At 52.1% G+C, this 17488-nt stretch overlaps 1 protein-coding gene across 4 annotated transcripts in view; it reads left to right on the top strand.

The window, feature by feature from the left end:
• The first annotated feature begins 5176 nt into the window (after positions 1 to 5176).
• Cdk18 (cyclin-dependent kinase 18) overlaps positions 5177 to 17488 on the top strand; it is a 32943-nt gene continuing 20631 nt past the window's right edge. Inside the window, exon 1 of one of the 4 annotated variants that reach the window (XM_063272068.1) lies at positions 5177 to 5232. In XM_063272068.1, the coding sequence (XP_063128138.1) occupies positions 5216 to 5232 (17 nt within the window). In that variant the 5' untranslated portion in view covers positions 5177 to 5215. Of the gene's footprint in view, positions 6039 to 6515; positions 6538 to 11482; positions 11819 to 17488 lie in introns of those variants that run through there. The other 3 variants (XM_063272067.1, XM_063272071.1, XM_006249751.5) reach the window with 3 other exon arrangements.

The raw sequence follows: 17488 nt of genomic DNA, 5'->3' as shown, positions 1-17488 counted from the left end.
CTTCCTGTCCCTCACTCTTTTGAATCCTGGGCCTGTCCACATGACCCCAGATGCTGACCCCTGATGGCCCCTCCCTCTTCTACCTCAAGCCACACCCTGGCTGTGCTGGGGTCCCAGGAGCTCCTAGGCTTCAGAAAAAAAACAAAAAAAAAAACAAAAAAAACAACAACAACAAAAAAAAAAAAAACAGGAAGCTGTCCTGAAAGGAAAATAAGGAAATCAGCAATGACTCCAGGCTACAATCTTCCAGGGCTGGGGTTCACTTGTGACTGCAAAGGACTCTGCTATAGGCAGATCTGGTGCTGGCCCTCAGAGAATAGTTTCCTTCCTGACCCTAGGTACATGTCAGGTCTGGCCTAGCTATGTCCAAGACTTGGGACTTTGAGCAAGGGGCACATCCTCCCTGGGCATTTCTCTGGGTTGTGCTAACCCTCAGAGGCCATGACTCATCAACACAAGGCTATCTTCATCTCTCCAGCCTCAGATTGAGGGTTGGGGACAAAACCAGCATTGGCATGGTGCCAATCCAAGCCAGAATCACCCTGGGGAGTGGCAGGGCTAGAGAGAGTTCTGGGCACTTCCTGGCTGAGACAGCAGAGGCGTGTTCCTAGGCTCTGCCTAGGTACTGAGCACAGTCAAGGGCTTGGTTTTAACAGAAAATGCTACACAATTATATGCCAGCCAAAGCGGCCTCTTTTATCTCTGCTGCAGAGGACAGGGAGCCCTGATTGTCTCAGTAAATTCACCTTCTCCCATCAGCCGGATGGTTTCTTTATAGCTCTGGTCATCTCTTCAAATCTAGAGCAGGAGCATGGAGCTTGGCGCCCTGTGGGCCCAGAAAGCTCAGACAGGGGACCAGAGAACTCTGGGGTAAGGATAGGGAAGAGGTGCCTCACCCCAGGCCCGGGCCACTGACCTTTCTCCTCTTTTCCAGTCCATCCTTTCTCTAGGCAGCAGAATCTGCATAGGAGTTAAAAGCTTGGCTTGTCCATTCCTCTATTCTCTGGATGGTAGTCCTGGCTGGCTAGGGCTAAGAAAGTATTCACAGCAAGCTATTTACTTGGTGCTTTCTCACCAGAACGTCTTTTAAAGGTTTGTCCAAAAGAGTTTCAGAAGAGAGACAATGCATCATTTGGAGTGGGTAAGGAATTACGGGCTAGCTGTGGTCCACCTACCTCCCCTATCTGGTTGTTGATGTCTCTCACTCAACGAAGCCAAAGCCAGTTCACCGTTCTGTCTCAAGGGAAGCCTCGTTAGTGAGGGACACTCACCTGAACTCCACAGGCTTGCAAATCCATTTCTCTTACCAAACTTCTGCTTCTCGCCAGGGCGCTCTGTGCACCTGTCAGCCAGCACCTCACAGCTACGGCTCTGGGAGTAACCCAGCCGACTCTGTCAGTCACCCAGCATCCATCCATCCTTCAGTGGAGTGGGGAGTGGGTGGCAGGATGAGGGGAGGCTATGTGTAGATGATTCTATTCTAGGACCCAGGATTTCCCCCACCCACCCTCCTTCTCTTTTCCTTTAAAATTTATTTACTTTTATGTAGTATGCGTGTGCATGCGTGCATGTACATGTGTGTGTGTGTGTGTGTGTGTGTGTGCTGTGTGTGTGCTGTGTGCACAGTGAAGGTGCCTACCATGCAATAGCACACATTTGAAAGTCAGAGGACAGTTCAGGAGTTGACTGATTCTTCCTTTCTGTGGGATGCAATTCAAGGTCATGGGGTTACATGAAAGGGCTTTATACCTGCCCTGCCATCTCATGGGCCTACAGCCTATGACCCCTCCCTCTTCCTAGGACCTCCCTTCCTAAGCTCCATCCTCAGAATCCCCTAGAGGTCAGTCCACCGTGCAGGCTTTGCTGGGTTCTGGGTATCCATGTGTCAAGACTTGGGACTTCCTCTCGCCCTTCTACTTCGCCTCCCCAAATCTCCCTCGATCCCACAGTCATGGGAGGCCCAGGCTGGAAGCTTATAATTCACACCTTTACTTTTTCTTTCCCGGAGCAGGGTAAGGGAGAGGCCTCAACTCAGTTCCCCACCCCCAGGAGGGGTAGGTGGGGGTGGGGGAGGTTGGGGTTGTGGGGTTTAATTATGGAGCAGGAACGTGGCTGTCAGGTGCTCCTATAGGGCCTATGACACCTTCTCCCCGCACCCAGCTAATGAGATGGTGCCAGGCAGCTGCCAGGTGGGCTCTGTAATTTAGGGGCCTGATTGCAGAGGCAGCAAATGCCTTTAACTTGATCAGGGCAAAAGCCTCTGACTTTTTCTGACTCAACTAAGGGGTTGGGGGTTGAGTTCTGGTCTCTAACGTGTTGCAACATGGCGTGCTCCTCAGCGGTACCTCGGGTGAGTTCCAGTGGCCTTTAATTCAAAGTGGCTGTTCAAGGCAGAGTCCTGAGCTACTTGGTGAGGGATGATGCAGAAAGGAAATCCAAGGTCCCCAACCACACCTCAGGCCAAGTCTTCATCAGCACCTGTCTCAAAGCTGCCACACTCAGTAAGGGGGTCTGTCACCTACAACGGGGTGGGGTGGGGGGACCTCTGACAACCTTCTGAGACCCTCACATACACAAAAAAAGTTCTCTCTGAAACCTGACAACAGCTAACGATTCATCTTGGTTAGTCTGTCACTAAAATTCCTTCCCTGGGGGGAGACGCAAACAACACCTGCTCCCTCCTCCCAAGGACTTGATGACAAATGAAAGCTCGTTCTACCACACTTCATCCAATGAGTTTATTGGATTTCATTGGAGAGCATGGATGAGGGATTCCTGACCGGATCATGGGGTGACGCAAAGCAGCTGGACTCCAGCATGGGTGATGGTCTCCCTATAACTGCATCGATGACCACCTCCCCTAGTCTTTCCCAGTCTAGTCCCTACTCGAGACCCCAAGGCTGCATATAATTTGGGCAGAGTTGCAAATGATTGGCTGGGAGGAGTGACTGGTCCAATGACTACCCATCTTATCCTTTTAGGAGATGTGCTGGTTTGAATAGGAACAGCCCCCATAGACTCGTGTTTGAGTGTTTGACCCATAGGCAGTGGCACTATTAGGAGTTATGGCCTTGTTGGAGGAAGTGTGTCATTGTGGGGGTGGGCTCTAAGGTCTCAGGCAGTTCACTTCTGCTGCCTATGGTTCAAGTAGAACTCTCAGCTCCTTCTCCTGCACCGTGCTTGCCTGCACGCTGCCATGATCCATGCCATGATGATAATGGACTGAACCTCTGATACTGTGAGGCAGCCCCAATTAAATGTTGTCCTTTATAAGAGTTGCCTTGGTCATGGTGTCTCTTTCCAGCGATAAATCCTAATTAAGACAGAAGGGAACACGGGTGGTCCACAGGCCTTGAACATAGTGGACTCTCAAAAGTGGACGCAGCTGATTTCAGTTTGGCTCAGAGCACAGCGGCTTACATATTCCAAGAGCCGCACTGAGTTATTTCACTCATATTCCACCCATCATCATGTGACCCTGTAAAAACGGCACAAATCTACCCCAGCCTACCCTAAAGTATCGATTTATCACACGGATAGACTAGCACCGGTCAAGGGGACTGCGTGAGCACCCTAATACGCAGACACTTTCTCTCAAGGGGACTGCTGGAGCATCCTAATACGCAGACACTTTCTCTTTAGATGAACAAGTCTCTTGTCTCTGTATTTCATATGCCCCTCTCTCTAAGGCTACAGGATGGGTTTGTATATTGTTTGCCAAAGTCATATCCGGAGCCCTCCTATGGTTCAGGGATGTAACACTCCCCACCCTTAGGGTTTACCTGAGTTCTCCAGGTATGCCAATCTTGACCATTAAATAAGCAGCCCTCAGTGTTTACTATGGGAAGGAAAGGGGAGGCAGAGAGAGAGAAGCAGGCAGGCCCATCCTGGCCTTCATGCTTGGTCATCCATATGATTCGCTGTGCATGTGCATGAGACGGATGGAACTCAAAGCCTTTAGCATACCAGGTAAGTGCTATACTTACGACTGAGCCACACTCCAGCCCCCAAGTGAGATCCTAGACAACACTCTACAGAGACGAACTGCCTTCATTCAAGCAGGAATCATCGTGCCAACGGAATAAAGCCCACACAGGTGCTCGTGCTGGCCCAACATGTCAAAAGACACAGGGCCACACTATCCTATGGGTGGTAGGATACCTGTCCTTGAAGTGGTAGCAGGTAAGTGACCCAGGTAGCAGGCTTGGGGCCTGGCATTAAGGAGGAAGCCATTGAGTGTGAACAGGATGTTCCTACTTTGTTTGCTTTCTCTGCAGGGTGGAAGGCGGGAGAGAACCTGGGAGGCTGGCACAGTGTCCGGCTCCTCCTCCTCCTTTGGCTACAAGCAGCTTAGCACTGACCGTCTTCCTCTGAAACTCTCCGTTGGCCTCACAGACTTACACCTAGGCTCTTTACTCCACATCTGCCCTGGAAGAGGTCACCAGTCAGGTGACCAGACCCATCTCACTCCAGGACTGGGTAACTGCTGAGCAAACCAAGACAGCGGGTCACGCACAAAGCTTCCCAGTTGGCAAGTTCAATGCTGCCTGGTGGTCATTAACAGTCTAGACCTCCAGTTCCTCCTGACTCCCCTTTCCTCACTACCTTCCGTTTCCTCTTGGCTCCTGTGCTACCTTCCGACACCCTCCTCCTCTTCTCCAGTTAGCTTCTGCTCTTCACTTTCACTCTCTTGGTTCCTCAGACCCTGGAGAATCCAGGTTCGTTCTGTGCTGGATGTCGGGGATATGATGGCCCAAGCCACAGTCTCTAGTCTTGAGGAACTCACAAGTAAGAGAGCAGACATGGAGAGTCCATGCTTGGAAGATAGACACAGTGAGAGCTCTATGCAGAATACAAGTGCTTCGGGCTGAGGACTGGCCAGGCCTGCCTTCACAGCATCAGAAACCGTGTGTGTCAGGAAGTCAGTAACTTGGATGGGTTTTAAAGAATGAATAGGGGTTTACTGGGCTAGAGGTGAAGGAGAAAGCCTCTCTCGTGCGTGAAGGATATGTGGGAAGCATGAGAACGATATACATGGAGCTAGCTGTCCCCAAGAGAAGTGAGTGTGACTTGCTGTAACTGGACATGCACTATAATAAAGGTGAGGAACCAGGGCCAGGTCACAAAGGACCTGTGTGTCATGCCTCTATGACAAAGGCCCTGCCTGAGCTAGACAAGACCCACAGTCCAAAGATGAAGGGAGAAGGCTGTGCATATGTGGTTTGATTTTTGGTAAGCGGCCATCAGATTCCCAAGATGTGCTTGGTGACTCCAAAGCCACTGTTGGGAACTACTGGAGGAGGGGAGCCCGCTGTGAGAGCTCTGGTTTTAGTTATAGTCTCTGGTGGCCCACTAGAGCAAGAGCTGTAAGAGGCGCACGCCAGGGCCAGTTTCCAAGTACAGCTTCTCCGGGGCAGTGTGCCACCTCCATCTGCCTGTCTCCGGGGCCACCCAATACTCTCCTGGACATGTTCCTGTGTCCTCACCAGGATGTTCTCCTGGCCCCCACAGTCCACCTGACCACATCTGGAACCAATACCTGGAGTCTTCAGAGTAGACACTGAGCAGATGTTTTTCCACTGGACTTGAGGCCAGCTCTGCAATGAGCTTACACAATGAGTTTTAGCGTTTGTCTTACGTCTTCCTAGCAATCAATCGACTCCTCTATCCAAAGGTTTCAAATTTCCTAAGGTTTTCTGTGAAGATAATCTATTGCCACCATCCTCATTGATCAGCTGGAAAGTGATTGTTCGCTCTGAGCACCCACAGTAATACAGGGATGAGTCTTCCACCCCATTCCAGGGGTGAGCAAGCCCCAGCCCCGCCTTCAAGAACTGTCCGACCCAGTCCTGCCAGGAGATCCTCTCAGTGGCCTGCCTGCCCCGCCGGCCTCACCACATCCTCACCAACCACTGCTCCAGTCTTGTTGCTAAGGGACACCTTCCCATTTACTCAGGCTCTGTGGGATGGCTTTGTTGCCATGGCAATGCATCAATGTGGAGAGGGAGAGGGAGAGAGAGAACATACTCTTGTGTGTGGTAAGTGTTGGGACTACTGCTGAATGCAGGGGTGGGGTTCTAATTTGATGATTGCCAGGGTCAACAAGACAGGTGTGTCTACCCTGTCTTAAAGCCTTCTGGGGACGCAGCTGTCATTCCACTGAAGTCTGGAGTGGTTATGCAAGGTGTGTGTGTGTGTGTGTGTGTGTGTGTGTGTGTGTGTGTGTGTGTATGAGCATACACATGTCTGGACATTTAGCACAATGGGGAGGGCGGGATGAGACACCTGGTACAGACATAAATCCTGAACTCAGCTGAAATCACACTGAAGTGTCGTTTTTCCCCCTAAATTACTCCCTATGTCTATATATCATAGGAAAGCAATGGTCAGGGATTAAAATATACTCTGTCCAGCCAGGTCCTGTTGTCCCCACTGATTTTTAGACCCGAGGCCACTTGGGCTGAAGCAGGTTGGTCTATCCTCAAGTCTCTGCGGTCCATCTCTGTCTTCCCTGCCAAGGACATAGTGGCTCTTAGGGTAAGCAGCTCTGATTATCATTTCCTACTTCTGAATATTCACTGAACCCCCAAGCCTCAAGCAGATGGCTTTGCAGCTCATCCAGCCGATGGGAGTCACAGTCTTTTAGATCCTGATGCCCCAAGACATGGATATTCATACTGTGTCCATTCTGCTGAGGAGAAAAATTGAGACAGAGGTCTCTTGCATCTTCAGAGAAGATTGAGGTCTCCAGCCTTCCCAGGGTGTCTCTGAAGTGCTCTGGGGACCACTCTGCACTCTCTCTCTCTCTCTCTCTCTCTCTCTCTCTCTCTCTCTCCTGTGCATATGCGTTTGAGTGTGTGTGTGTGTAGGAGTGTGTGTGTGTAGGAATGTGTGTGTGAGTATGTGTGAGCATGTGTGTGTGGTATGGGGTGTGTGTATGATCATGTGTGAGTGTAGGAGTGTGTGTGTGAGTATGTGTGAGCATGTATGAGCATGTGTGTGTGGTATGGGGTGTGTGTATGTGTGTGATCATGTGTGTATGTGTGTGTAGGGGTCTGTGTGGATGTGTGTGTGTGTCTGTGTGTGAGAGCATGTGTATGTGTGTGTGAGCCTGTGTGAGCATGTGTGTGTGAGCATGTGTGTGTGTGTATGTGGTGTGGGGTGTGTGTGTGTGTGTGTGTGATCATGTGTGTGTGTGTAGGGGTGTGTGTGGATGTGTGTGTGTGTCTGTGTGTGTGAGCATGTGTGTGTGTCTGTGTGTGTGCATGTGTGTGTGTTTGTGTGTGTGTCTGTGTGTGAGAGCATGTGTATGTGTGTGTGAGCCTGTGTGTGTGAGCATGTGTGTGTGTGCATGTGTGTGTGTGTTTGTGTGTGTGAGTGTGCGTGTGCACGCGTGCGTGCGCCAGAGGAGCTTTACAGCTGGTCACAGCCTCCCTGTTGGATGCCGTGAGCCTTCTGGGGAAAGAAGTGGAACATGCTTGAACTCTGGGTTTACAGGAATTATTCAAATGTGCTGCCCACACAGTCTGTGAGGTAGAGCGGCTTCCAGATTCCCCATATATCCCTCAGGCACCCAAAGATGCCATCCTATCTGCAGAGCAGTGACATGTTGCTGGCGACAGAGAGGGAGGGGCTGCCCTGCTCCTCGCTCCAACCCTGTGGTGCTCAGGTCTGCCAGAATCACGCACTGTACCACCCTGGCCTCTCCCGAATACTCAAATTCTCCCCAGGAGGAAGGAAGGGGATGCTGAAGGAAGGACCCCAGGAGAGGGGGCTCTTAGGAACACTACCAGCTGAGAGCCTCTTGCCTGATCCTCTCTATGGGGAGGGGTAAACGGCTGCAAAGAAGGGAGGGAGTAGCGATGGGTGCCATATTTACATCTGGGAACTCAGAGCAGCCCCATGAGAGAGGGACCATTACCATCCCCCATGAGGATTGAAAACAAGCCAGAGCTAGAACAGACCAAGGTGATGCAGACTATGGGACTTTACAGCCTGAGGTCTTGATCAGAGGGTAACAGAATGGGTGACCCACAGTAGCAGGAGGCCCTGTGTAGTACCTCAACTACTGAGCTGTCTGAAGAGATATGTGCAAGAAACTGGGCGTGGTTGAGTGGGGGACACCAGAGTTTGGCACTGGGAACTGACCCTGCAGCTCTGTGACTGCTATGCAAGCTCTCTCCCCTAAATCACACCCCACCTCTTTATATTGCTTAGATATCCAGATTTGGACCCCATTTTTTTATTTTTTATTTTTTATTTTTTTTTAAGATTTATTTCTTATATATAAGTACACTGTAGCTGTCTTCAGATACACCAGAAGAGGGCATCAGATCTCTTTACAGATGGTTGTGAGCCACCATGTGGTTGCTGGGAATTGAACTCAGGACCTCTGGAAGAGCAGTCAGTGCTCTTAACCACTGAGCCATCTCTCCAGCCCCAGATTTGGACCCCATACCTAGACCAGACATGTCTTGAGCTTTCTACCCGTTTGCCTCGGCCTCCCGAGGAGCTGGGATCACAGCCATGAGCCCCTCTAAAGCAATGCCTTAAAAGGGAGGTGAGCTCAGAATTCTGAGGGCAGCCGCATGCTGGACAGGATGATCTGACAGTCCTGGGCCAGGTCGCTGGCCTTATATTGTTTCCACTGTCATCTGTCCTCTGTGAAGCTGTGCTGGGGCAGAATAAGGCTTCTGTCCTCTGCCCCCAGCCAATGTTGTCTTGACATGTGACAGTCCCTCTGGGCACCTCTCCCCAGTGGACAGTGAGATGCATGAGAACAGGGCCCGAGTCGAAGGATCTAGTACCGGTGGCATACAGTGAGAGCTTCAAAAATGCTCGTTGGGCAGACAAATGATGGTAGTGGTTTTCTCTCTAGTGCTTGTCCAGTCTTCGTGAACCAACCCCTGGGCTAGGACTTTAGTATATATTATCTCTGATATGCCCCACAGTCAGATGAGATTGACTTTAGTCTCTTTGTCTAGTGATGCAAAATCAGGCTCAGAAAGGTTAGGTCACTTGCCCAAGGTCACACAGTAGTAAAGAGAGCCCTGAGTATGAAGGCACACTTATGAAACCCCAAGGCCCTGTCCAGCCTAGCACACTGCTGCTCCAACCGTGACTCTTTTTTTTTTTTTTTTTTTTTTTTTCTGGTAGCACAGACACACAGGTCTGTGAATATTCTAACCATCCTTCAAGTCAGGTCCTTTTCTCTCCACTGTTGGGGCTGCCACAGTTCAAGACTATCACTCTTCACTAGGCTTGACCTCTGACCTTGCCCCCACCCCCCACCCCCATCCAAGGGAGAGGGTGTCCTAAGGTGACCTGGTGAGATCTCTTTCCTGAGATTTTCCACGCTGCTCCATGTCATCCTGGCTCGAGAATCGCCTCTGTTCTCTTCCAGTGACCCTCAGCTCAGACAGAGCACAGGGACTGTCCCTGGGCCACACAGCACTGACCTCTGCACTGCACCAGTGTCACAATGGGACCATGTTCTGAAGGCTCAACTGCCTTCAAAATCATGCCCCCTCTCCCTCCCTCCCCCTCTCTCCCTCCCCTCCCTCCCTCCCCCTCCCTCTCCCTTTCCCTCCCTCTCCTTCTCTCCCTCCCTCCCCCTCCCTCTCCCTTTCCCTCCCTGCCCCCCCTCCCTGTCCCCCTTCCTTCCCTCCCACCTTCCCTCCCACCTTCTCTTTATAAGTTGGCTACTTCAGGTATTCGTTATAGCAATGAAAAGCAGACTTGAGCCTTCCACTTGCTCCCCTTCTTCACAAACTCCTGGAGGGCTAGGGTCCGGGTATTATTTATCCTCTGTCCTCAGAAGCCTGGTTACTGCTTGACATGCAGAAGATGTTCAGAAACTGTTTATTGGGACCTTTTGACCTTACCCCCTGGCTCTCTGAAACTCTACCCTTTGGCCTCATCATCTCTAATCCTCTACTTAGCCATAGTCCAGCCCCCTAACATGCCTCCCTGCTCCCTGTCTTTGTTCTCCTCCTCCTCCTCCTCCTCCCCTCCTCCTCTTCCTCTTCCTCCTCCTTTTCCTTCCCCTCCCCCCTCTTTTTTCCTCCTCTTCTTGAGAGTGGGTCTCACTGCTTGGCTGGCCTGGAATCCACTGGGGAGACCAGGTTGATCTTGAACTTATGGTGATCCCTCTGCCTCTTCCTCCCTGCAGGCAGGCCCTTGCCACCATGCCTAGGCCCAGGTATTCCTAGTCACTCATGGAACAGGACAGGTATCCTTTGCCCCAAATCCAGAGGCTCGGCTGTAGGCACTCTTTGCAGCCCTTCAGCTTGTAGCAGCCAGCCACAGCTGCACAAAGTGCTCATGCCCAGAAAAATCTACAGGCCTTGGTAGAGAAAGTAGCAAAGAGTTGGAAGGCCCTCTGTGGGGTGTCAACCACCTGTAAGTCACTCTCCTGTGGTTGTGACCTCAGGCCTACATCCTCTCTCCAACACCACATTCTCCTCAAGCCAACAGTTTGATTCAAAGCACCCTTCTCAAGGGCACCCAGATTGCAGAAGCTATGTGCCATGTCTGCTAAAAGGATAGAGGGCAAGGACCTCCTTGAAGTAGTGCCCGCAGAGCACAGGAAGCAAGGCGAGAAGGGCCCTGCATAAGGACACAGTCCCTCAGCTCACCCCAGAGCTTTGTTTAGCTTGTGTGTGCATTCGCGTTTCACCCACAGCTATGTGCACCCACCACATATGATCTTGGTGCCATGGAGCCCGAAGCTGTCAGATCTCCTAGAACAGGAGCTACAGACAGTTGTGAGCAATCATGCAGGTGCTAGAAACTGAACCTGGGTCCTTTGTAAGAGCAGCAAGTACTCAGAACTCTTAACCATCTCTCCAACCCTGGCCGAGGGGGAGGGGTGTTTTTGACCCCTGAAGTTAAAACAGTGTGGATAGAACGTTGGCTGACCTGGGTTCTAAACCTTACTCTCGATGACTACCTTGGGCCTCTTCAGTCTCCTTTCTGAGACTCAGTTTCCCGTTGTGTAAAATGAGAACTGACTTAGCACTATCTGCAAAGCTTCTTAGATGATCACTTGACCAAAAGGACAGAGTTCCTCTTCACAGTGGGATGCTGGGCGGGAAGGAACTCTTCCTCCAGGCCATGGAGAGGCAGAGCTGGGGGAGGGGTTCAGGAAGATATTATCAGGTAAGTGACAATTTCACACTCCAGAAGAGAAGAGAGGAGAATAGCCAAGGCCCTGTGCTGGGACATTAGCTCTTAGGTGCTAGGCGCTGGGGGACGAATTGGCACTCAGCAGGTTTGGTAGAGAACAGTTAGAGACCTGTCCGGTGTGGTCCAGGCCAAAGGGCCTCACCCTGTACTCAGGGTCAGCTTATGAGGGGAACAGGAAGAAGCACCGGCTTTAGTTCCCAGAGTGGGAGAAAGGGGTGGCCCCCGGGACAGAGGGAGAGCAGGGGATTGGCAGTGGCTGTGGGCAGGGCCGGTCCGGACAAAGGCGGAGTCAACTTGTACACGTGAAAAACTCTGGCTGGGGCCGGGCTTTTGCCTTCCTCCTCCTCCTCCTCCTCTTACCCACCTTCCTGCACCCCTCCCTTCTTCCTCCTCCCTCAGCTCAGATTGCAGCTTTGGGGGGGTGGAAAACCGCTCACCTTTCTAGAACCGAGAAGAGCCAGGGTCCCGAGTAGGGACCCCGGCGGGGCGCGGGGCGTGGGGCGCGGGGCAGGGCACCTAAGCCTGGCAGCGCGGCCGCGGAGGGCGGGAGCCGGCTCGCCACGACCGGGACACGCACAGAGTCCGCGGCGGCGGCCGGAGAGGGGCAGCGCGCCGGGCAAGCTGAGCAAAGGTAAGCCGAGCGGCCCTTAAAGGGGCCGTCTGCCTTTGCGCTGGAGATTTGGGTAAAATTTCCGAGCTGCCGTAGGCAATGGGCGCTCGGCAGGCGCGCTTGTGTTTTGGGGTGGGGTGGGAGGGTGAAGGATGCCCTCGGAAAGCCACTCCCAAGTTCCAGGTGCTGAGACAGAACGCGTGCCCCGCGGGGACTCTGGATCCGGGACTCCCTTTGGCCCTGTGCTCCGTCGGAACCCTACAAAAGCAAAAGTTCCCTCCCAGGCACAAGTGCCTTCCTTCTGGGAAGGACAAGGGTCAGGAGTCCGGATAATGAAGGGACCCAAGAGAGTGTAGGGCCAGATCGCCACCTCGAAGGGCTTTCTGGGCTTTAGTGAACTTTCCAGCCCCACAGGCCATGGCTGGTAGGCCAGAGACCTGGGGAAAGCTGAGGACAGGTGAAGCCCGTAGCGTTGGCTGCGTGGTGAATAGGGTCGCTAGGGAACGCCTCTCTTCTCTTGGGGTAAGTCCAGAGAAGCGATGAACCTCCCCTCTTCATCAGCTGTGGACAGCAATTAATACCGCGTGGGAAAGGAGTGTGGGTGGCTTGGTCTTCAAAGACATGTTTGGAGGCCACAAACAGGACTCTGAAAATGGAGTGGGTCAGAGGCCCTGTTCCACCCTGTTGGGGGACAGGTCCCTGAAGGCCTTGTGGTTGTCTCCCCTCCCCCCCCCCCCCCCCGTACTAAGGGGTCAGCACCCCTTTCCAGCCCCAGCGGCCTCATACATTTCTCTTAAGCCTCTCACAGGAGCAGGGGTGGAACTGGGGGGTAGAGGCAGTCCTCAGAACCCTCTGAGCTGTGGCTGCTGCTCTCTGCCCCTCTGCCATCCCTGCTTGGCCTTCAGCAACCTTGCCCAGCCTACTCAGCTGTGGTGTGTGGCCTGGGCCCTGTGGTTCACAAACACTACCAGTTGGCCCCCGCCCTATCAGATGTGAGATTCGGTGTAGACACACAGTACATAGTGAGGTGGGGTAGGGGTGCTGGGGGAGCCAAATCCTTGCATCTCAAGACCGCTTGTCTATATTGTGCCTTGGGCCTGGGATATCTTCTGGGGTGTGGCCAACAGGCAGCTGTGGCTGTGGCCTTGGGCTGCATCATGAAAGTCCCAGAGAGAGGCTCCCTCTGCCCCAGCTAAGCTCCTGTCTCCATTCTCTACTGTGTGCCAAGCAAGGTGTCATAATAATGTCATTATATTTCATGAGTGTTATCACCAGCCAAGGGACAGATTGGGGGGTGGGTTGGGGGTAGGGGATGGGGATGGGGATGGGAGTGACACAAAGGTGTGATCCAGTCTACTTCTATCTGACCCCAAGCCTATTCAACCCCTGCTCCACCTGGGCAGGGCCCAGCCTGGGTTGGAACCCTCAGGAAGGATGGGGGTAGTTCTCTAAGTAATGAGGCTCCCTAGGCAGAACCCAGCTTTACCAGAGAGACAATAGTCTGAGAAGCAAGTGGATTCCTAGCTCAGGATTGTGCAGGGAGGGGATAGATAGATGCCCTAAGATCCAGAAGGAATGGAGCTGTGTTTCTTCATCAATTCTACTCCCAGGAGAAGAGGCCCCACTTGTAGGGAAAAGCCTGTCTTGGATCTTCTGACTCCTACCTGGCTCTAGCCTCCTCCTTTGCTGCTGCTGCTGCTGCTGCTGCTGCTGCTGCTGCTGCTGCTGCTGCTGCTGCTGCTGCTGCTGCTGCTGCTGCTCCTCCTCCTCCTCCTCCTCCTCCTCCTCTTCCTCCTCCTCCTCTTCCTCCTCCTCTTTCTCCTCCTCCCCCCCCTCCTCCTCCTCCTTTCCCGATTCCTCCTTTCCTTCCCTGAGTTTGGGACCTGGAGGGGAGAAAGGATGGCCACACCTAAGCTGTCCCCAGACTCCTGCGCCTGTTGATTCTGTGGCTCCCAGCAAACTCTCGAACTTGCTCATGGTCCTGTGTGGAGAGGAGCTTCTAGTAGAGAGGGTTATGGTGGTATAACACATGGAGGCTGAGGTGATCGTGTGGTGGTAAGGATTAAGAAAGGCAATGTCCTAGTGGTGCCCCAGGCTGACTCTGGGGCAGGAGACATAAAACTCCATCAAGCCAAGGCCTTGGCTACAACTTTTGCCTCTGGGCTGGAGAGGAGAGTTCTCTATAAGAGCATGGGGGAGCTGAATGCAAGCACGTGAGGAAGGACCAGCAGTCTGTGTTAGCCTTCTAGGGACTGGTGGGCCAGGTAGGCATTGAGCTGCAGGAATAGAGACCTTTAGCAGGACCCTGCCCTTGGGCTGAGAGGACCCTTTCCTGGCACTTAATTATTTGCAGTCCCTGTTCTGCTCTGCTGTCCACGAAGGACTGGCTGGCTGAGTTCCAGACCCACCTGCTTAGCTTCACTTCTTTGGGAATAAGTCACATTTCTTTCCCTGGGCTTTGTGTCTCCCAGTAACCCTTTCTCTCTTCTTCCCTGGACCTTTGCTCTCTAGGCATTTGCTGATGAGCTGGCATTTTCCCATCTCAGAGGGTAGGAACACACCAAGGTTAGCGCTGGTTCCTGCAGCCACATGTGCTCACGTGTGCGCGCGCGCGCACGCACACACACACACACACACACACACACACACAGGCTCGCAGGTGGCCAGAGGCCATGCTGAAGCCAGGTCCAGCATACACCAGCCTGTGGCAAAGCATAAAGGGGGAAGGACAGAGGACAGAGGATGCAGGTGCCTTTCAGCCTGGTCAGTCTGCTAGAGCCATGATGTTCTCTCAAGGCCCTGTCAGCTGAGGGGGTGGGATCGGGAGGCAGGGCCTGAGGTTTGGCTTTGAGTTGAAAAGGGTCACAGAGCTGCCAGACAGCAAGCAGGACCCCGGTAAGTCAAGACAGGGAAGACATTGGCCCAAAGTTTAGAAGGAACCATGTTGATACATCCCACTGGGTATGTATGCCCTGGATATATCATGCCCTCCTTTTGACACAGGGTCTCTCTACATAGCCCTAGTTGTCCTTGGACTCACTATGTAGACCAGACTGCCTTTGAACTCACAGAAATCCTCCTGCCTCTGCCTCTCAAACGCTGGGAAATTAAAGGCATGTGCCACTGTGCTGGGCTGACTTTTTTTTAACAGTATGTGTGTTTAGGCCAGAGATTGGTATCGTTGGATGTCTTTTTCATGCTTCGTGGTTTGTTTGGTTTTGTTTTTTTGTTTTAATCTTTTCTTGAGACAGAGGCTCTTGCTCATCCTGGAGCTCACCCTGTTGATCAGGCCAACTGGCTGGCCACCTGTCCTTGGATTCCCCTGTTTCTGTTGCCTTCTAATGGGGTTACAAGGCTGCACTGCTGTGCCTGGCTTTTCCATAGATGCTGGGGATTTGAACTCATGTCCTCTCTCTCCCTCCATTAGCTGAAGTCATCCTTGGAAGCAGGCGGAGTCGAAAGGATGGTCCCAGAGAGGCTGGTTGATTTTCTCAATCACTATTTACATGCGTATGTCTCCGGCTAGCCGCTGGTGAAACTTGGTGTATAATCCTGCCCCGCCACTCAATAGCTGGTTGCCTTTGGGTGAGCAATTTGCTCCCCACAAGCTTTAGCCTCTGAAATTTAAAATGGTTCATGTGGTTTTGAGGATTGCAGTGAGGTCATGTCTCCCACAGGCCTTAGCTTCTTGCCTTACCTGATGTCATTATGGAGGGCCAATGGTGCATGGAGTTGCTGGGTCTGCGCTGGGGTCTTTTCTGATGGCGGGATCTCTATAGTAGGGACATAAGGGCTTGGTCCCAAGGGTAGGGGGAGAGTGCTCTTACAGCACCCCTTGCCTTGCTCTGGCGTATCAGAGGGAATTCTGAGAAAGCTCCAGCCTGATTCTGCCCAGTCACTTTACACCACTCCCTCTCCAGTCTGGGAAGCCCCTTCAGGAACCAAGCCTTCCCTTGGAAACTCTCGTCTGGTGACTACCTTTCCATGTGCTGGTGGGACTCACTTCCTGGAAGTGGGCGTGTGGCTGGAGGGCAAGGTCTTCAGGCTAGGTTTGGCCAGCCAGGACATCACAGAGCCTCTCTCTTTGATATAAATGTGTTGATGCTGGGCACCCCATTCTGAGCTGATTCTCACATGAGGCCTCATCTCCAAGCAAGGCAGCCAGAGGGCATCCTCTGGTCCCCAGTGGCTCTGACACTGAACTGTATACTCACTTCTGGTCTCAGTTCTGCCTGTCGCTCTGAGGAGCCTTGGGCAGATAACTTTCTTAGTCTGATCTGCCTGCCTTGAGAAATAGAAGCCTAGACCAGAGATTTCTAAACCCCATCAGGCTCTCGGATGACGCCATCTTTTGCCAGTAAGCTGTGTCGTGAGGCCCCAGGAGAGCCTTATCCTTGCAACCCTCCAAACTTCACAGCCCAGATGCTTCTCTCCACTGAGGTCTAAGTACCCAGTCCTTGCCATGACTCAGAGGGGCAAAGAAACTCAAGGAGGCCTCATCCTTGACTCAAGTTGGAGGAGAAAAGTACTACCAAAGAAGTGGGCACAGGATTCAAATGCTACATAAATACCAGATACTCAAGGGCAGGGACTGTGAGTTACGGCCCCTTCCAAACATAGACCTGCTTTTGAATGGTCTGTGAACTACGAATTTGTTTTATTTTTATTTTTTGAGTCAGAGTCTTATGTAATCCCATGCTGGCCTAGAACTCACGATATAGCCTTGAAGGGCAGAATACCACCCTCTGGCATATGTCACCATTTATAGTTTTTGTGGTACTGGGATTGAACCAGGGCCTTGGATACTTGTCAAGAACTCTGCCTACTGAACTGTATCTCTGGGCCTGTTTTGGCTTTTCAAGACAGCACCTTGCTGTATAGCCCTGCCTGACCTGGAACCTGCTGCGTAGACCAGGTTGGTCTCTCATTCATGAGTACTAAAATTCAAGGCATGGACTATACCACTCAATATATAAGAGCAATATATATATATACATATATGTATATGTATATATATGTGTATATATATATATATTTTAAAGTGGTTGGGGAAAAACTCAAAGGAAGAGAAGAATATTTTATGGCACTTAAATGTGTAAAATCGAGATCTTAGCGTCTTGAAATCAACGTTTTCTAGAAGGCAGCACACTCCTCCCTCCACAATGGTGGCATCGCTTTCCCGCAGGACTGGCAAGGACGGTTGGCTGACTTAGTACAGGAAAAGCTTGCTGACCCTTGCTCAAAGTAATCATGCTGTTCTCTGGGCCTTCTCTAAATCACTCTGGAATCTCAAGCTAAAAATACTCTTTATTTACAAAGAGGTATTGCTGCTTTCTTACTAGGTAAGCGGTAAGTGCCCATTATGGAGATGTTAGAAGGCGCAGATGGGAAGAAATGAAAACCCGCCCACAGCTCTAGAGCCCAGGTGACCACTGTTGGCACTTCGACCAATTGCCTGCTTTACATCTGCCGAGATGGTGTTTATATGGATGCCGGGGCAGTGCGTCTGGACCCCGACATGCAGCTTTGCCAGACTTACCCAGCAGCCCTTTCAACTTGAAAATACCTCTCATGCTGGACTCATGAGAGACATTCGGCCGGTGGTTTCGGGTAGATGGCTGACCCTGCGTGCTGAGGCCCTGGGTGTAGAGGGCCTGGAACTGCGCTGTGGGTCAGAGTCACCAGCACGGG

This window comes from Rattus norvegicus, chromosome 13 (genome assembly GCF_036323735.1).
Source record: "Rattus norvegicus strain BN/NHsdMcwi chromosome 13, GRCr8, whole genome shotgun sequence".
Lineage (NCBI taxonomy): Eukaryota > Metazoa > Chordata > Mammalia > Rodentia > Muridae > Rattus > Rattus norvegicus.
Note: the sequence above shows the minus strand (reverse complement) of the source record. Positions and strands in the feature narration are given on the sequence as shown.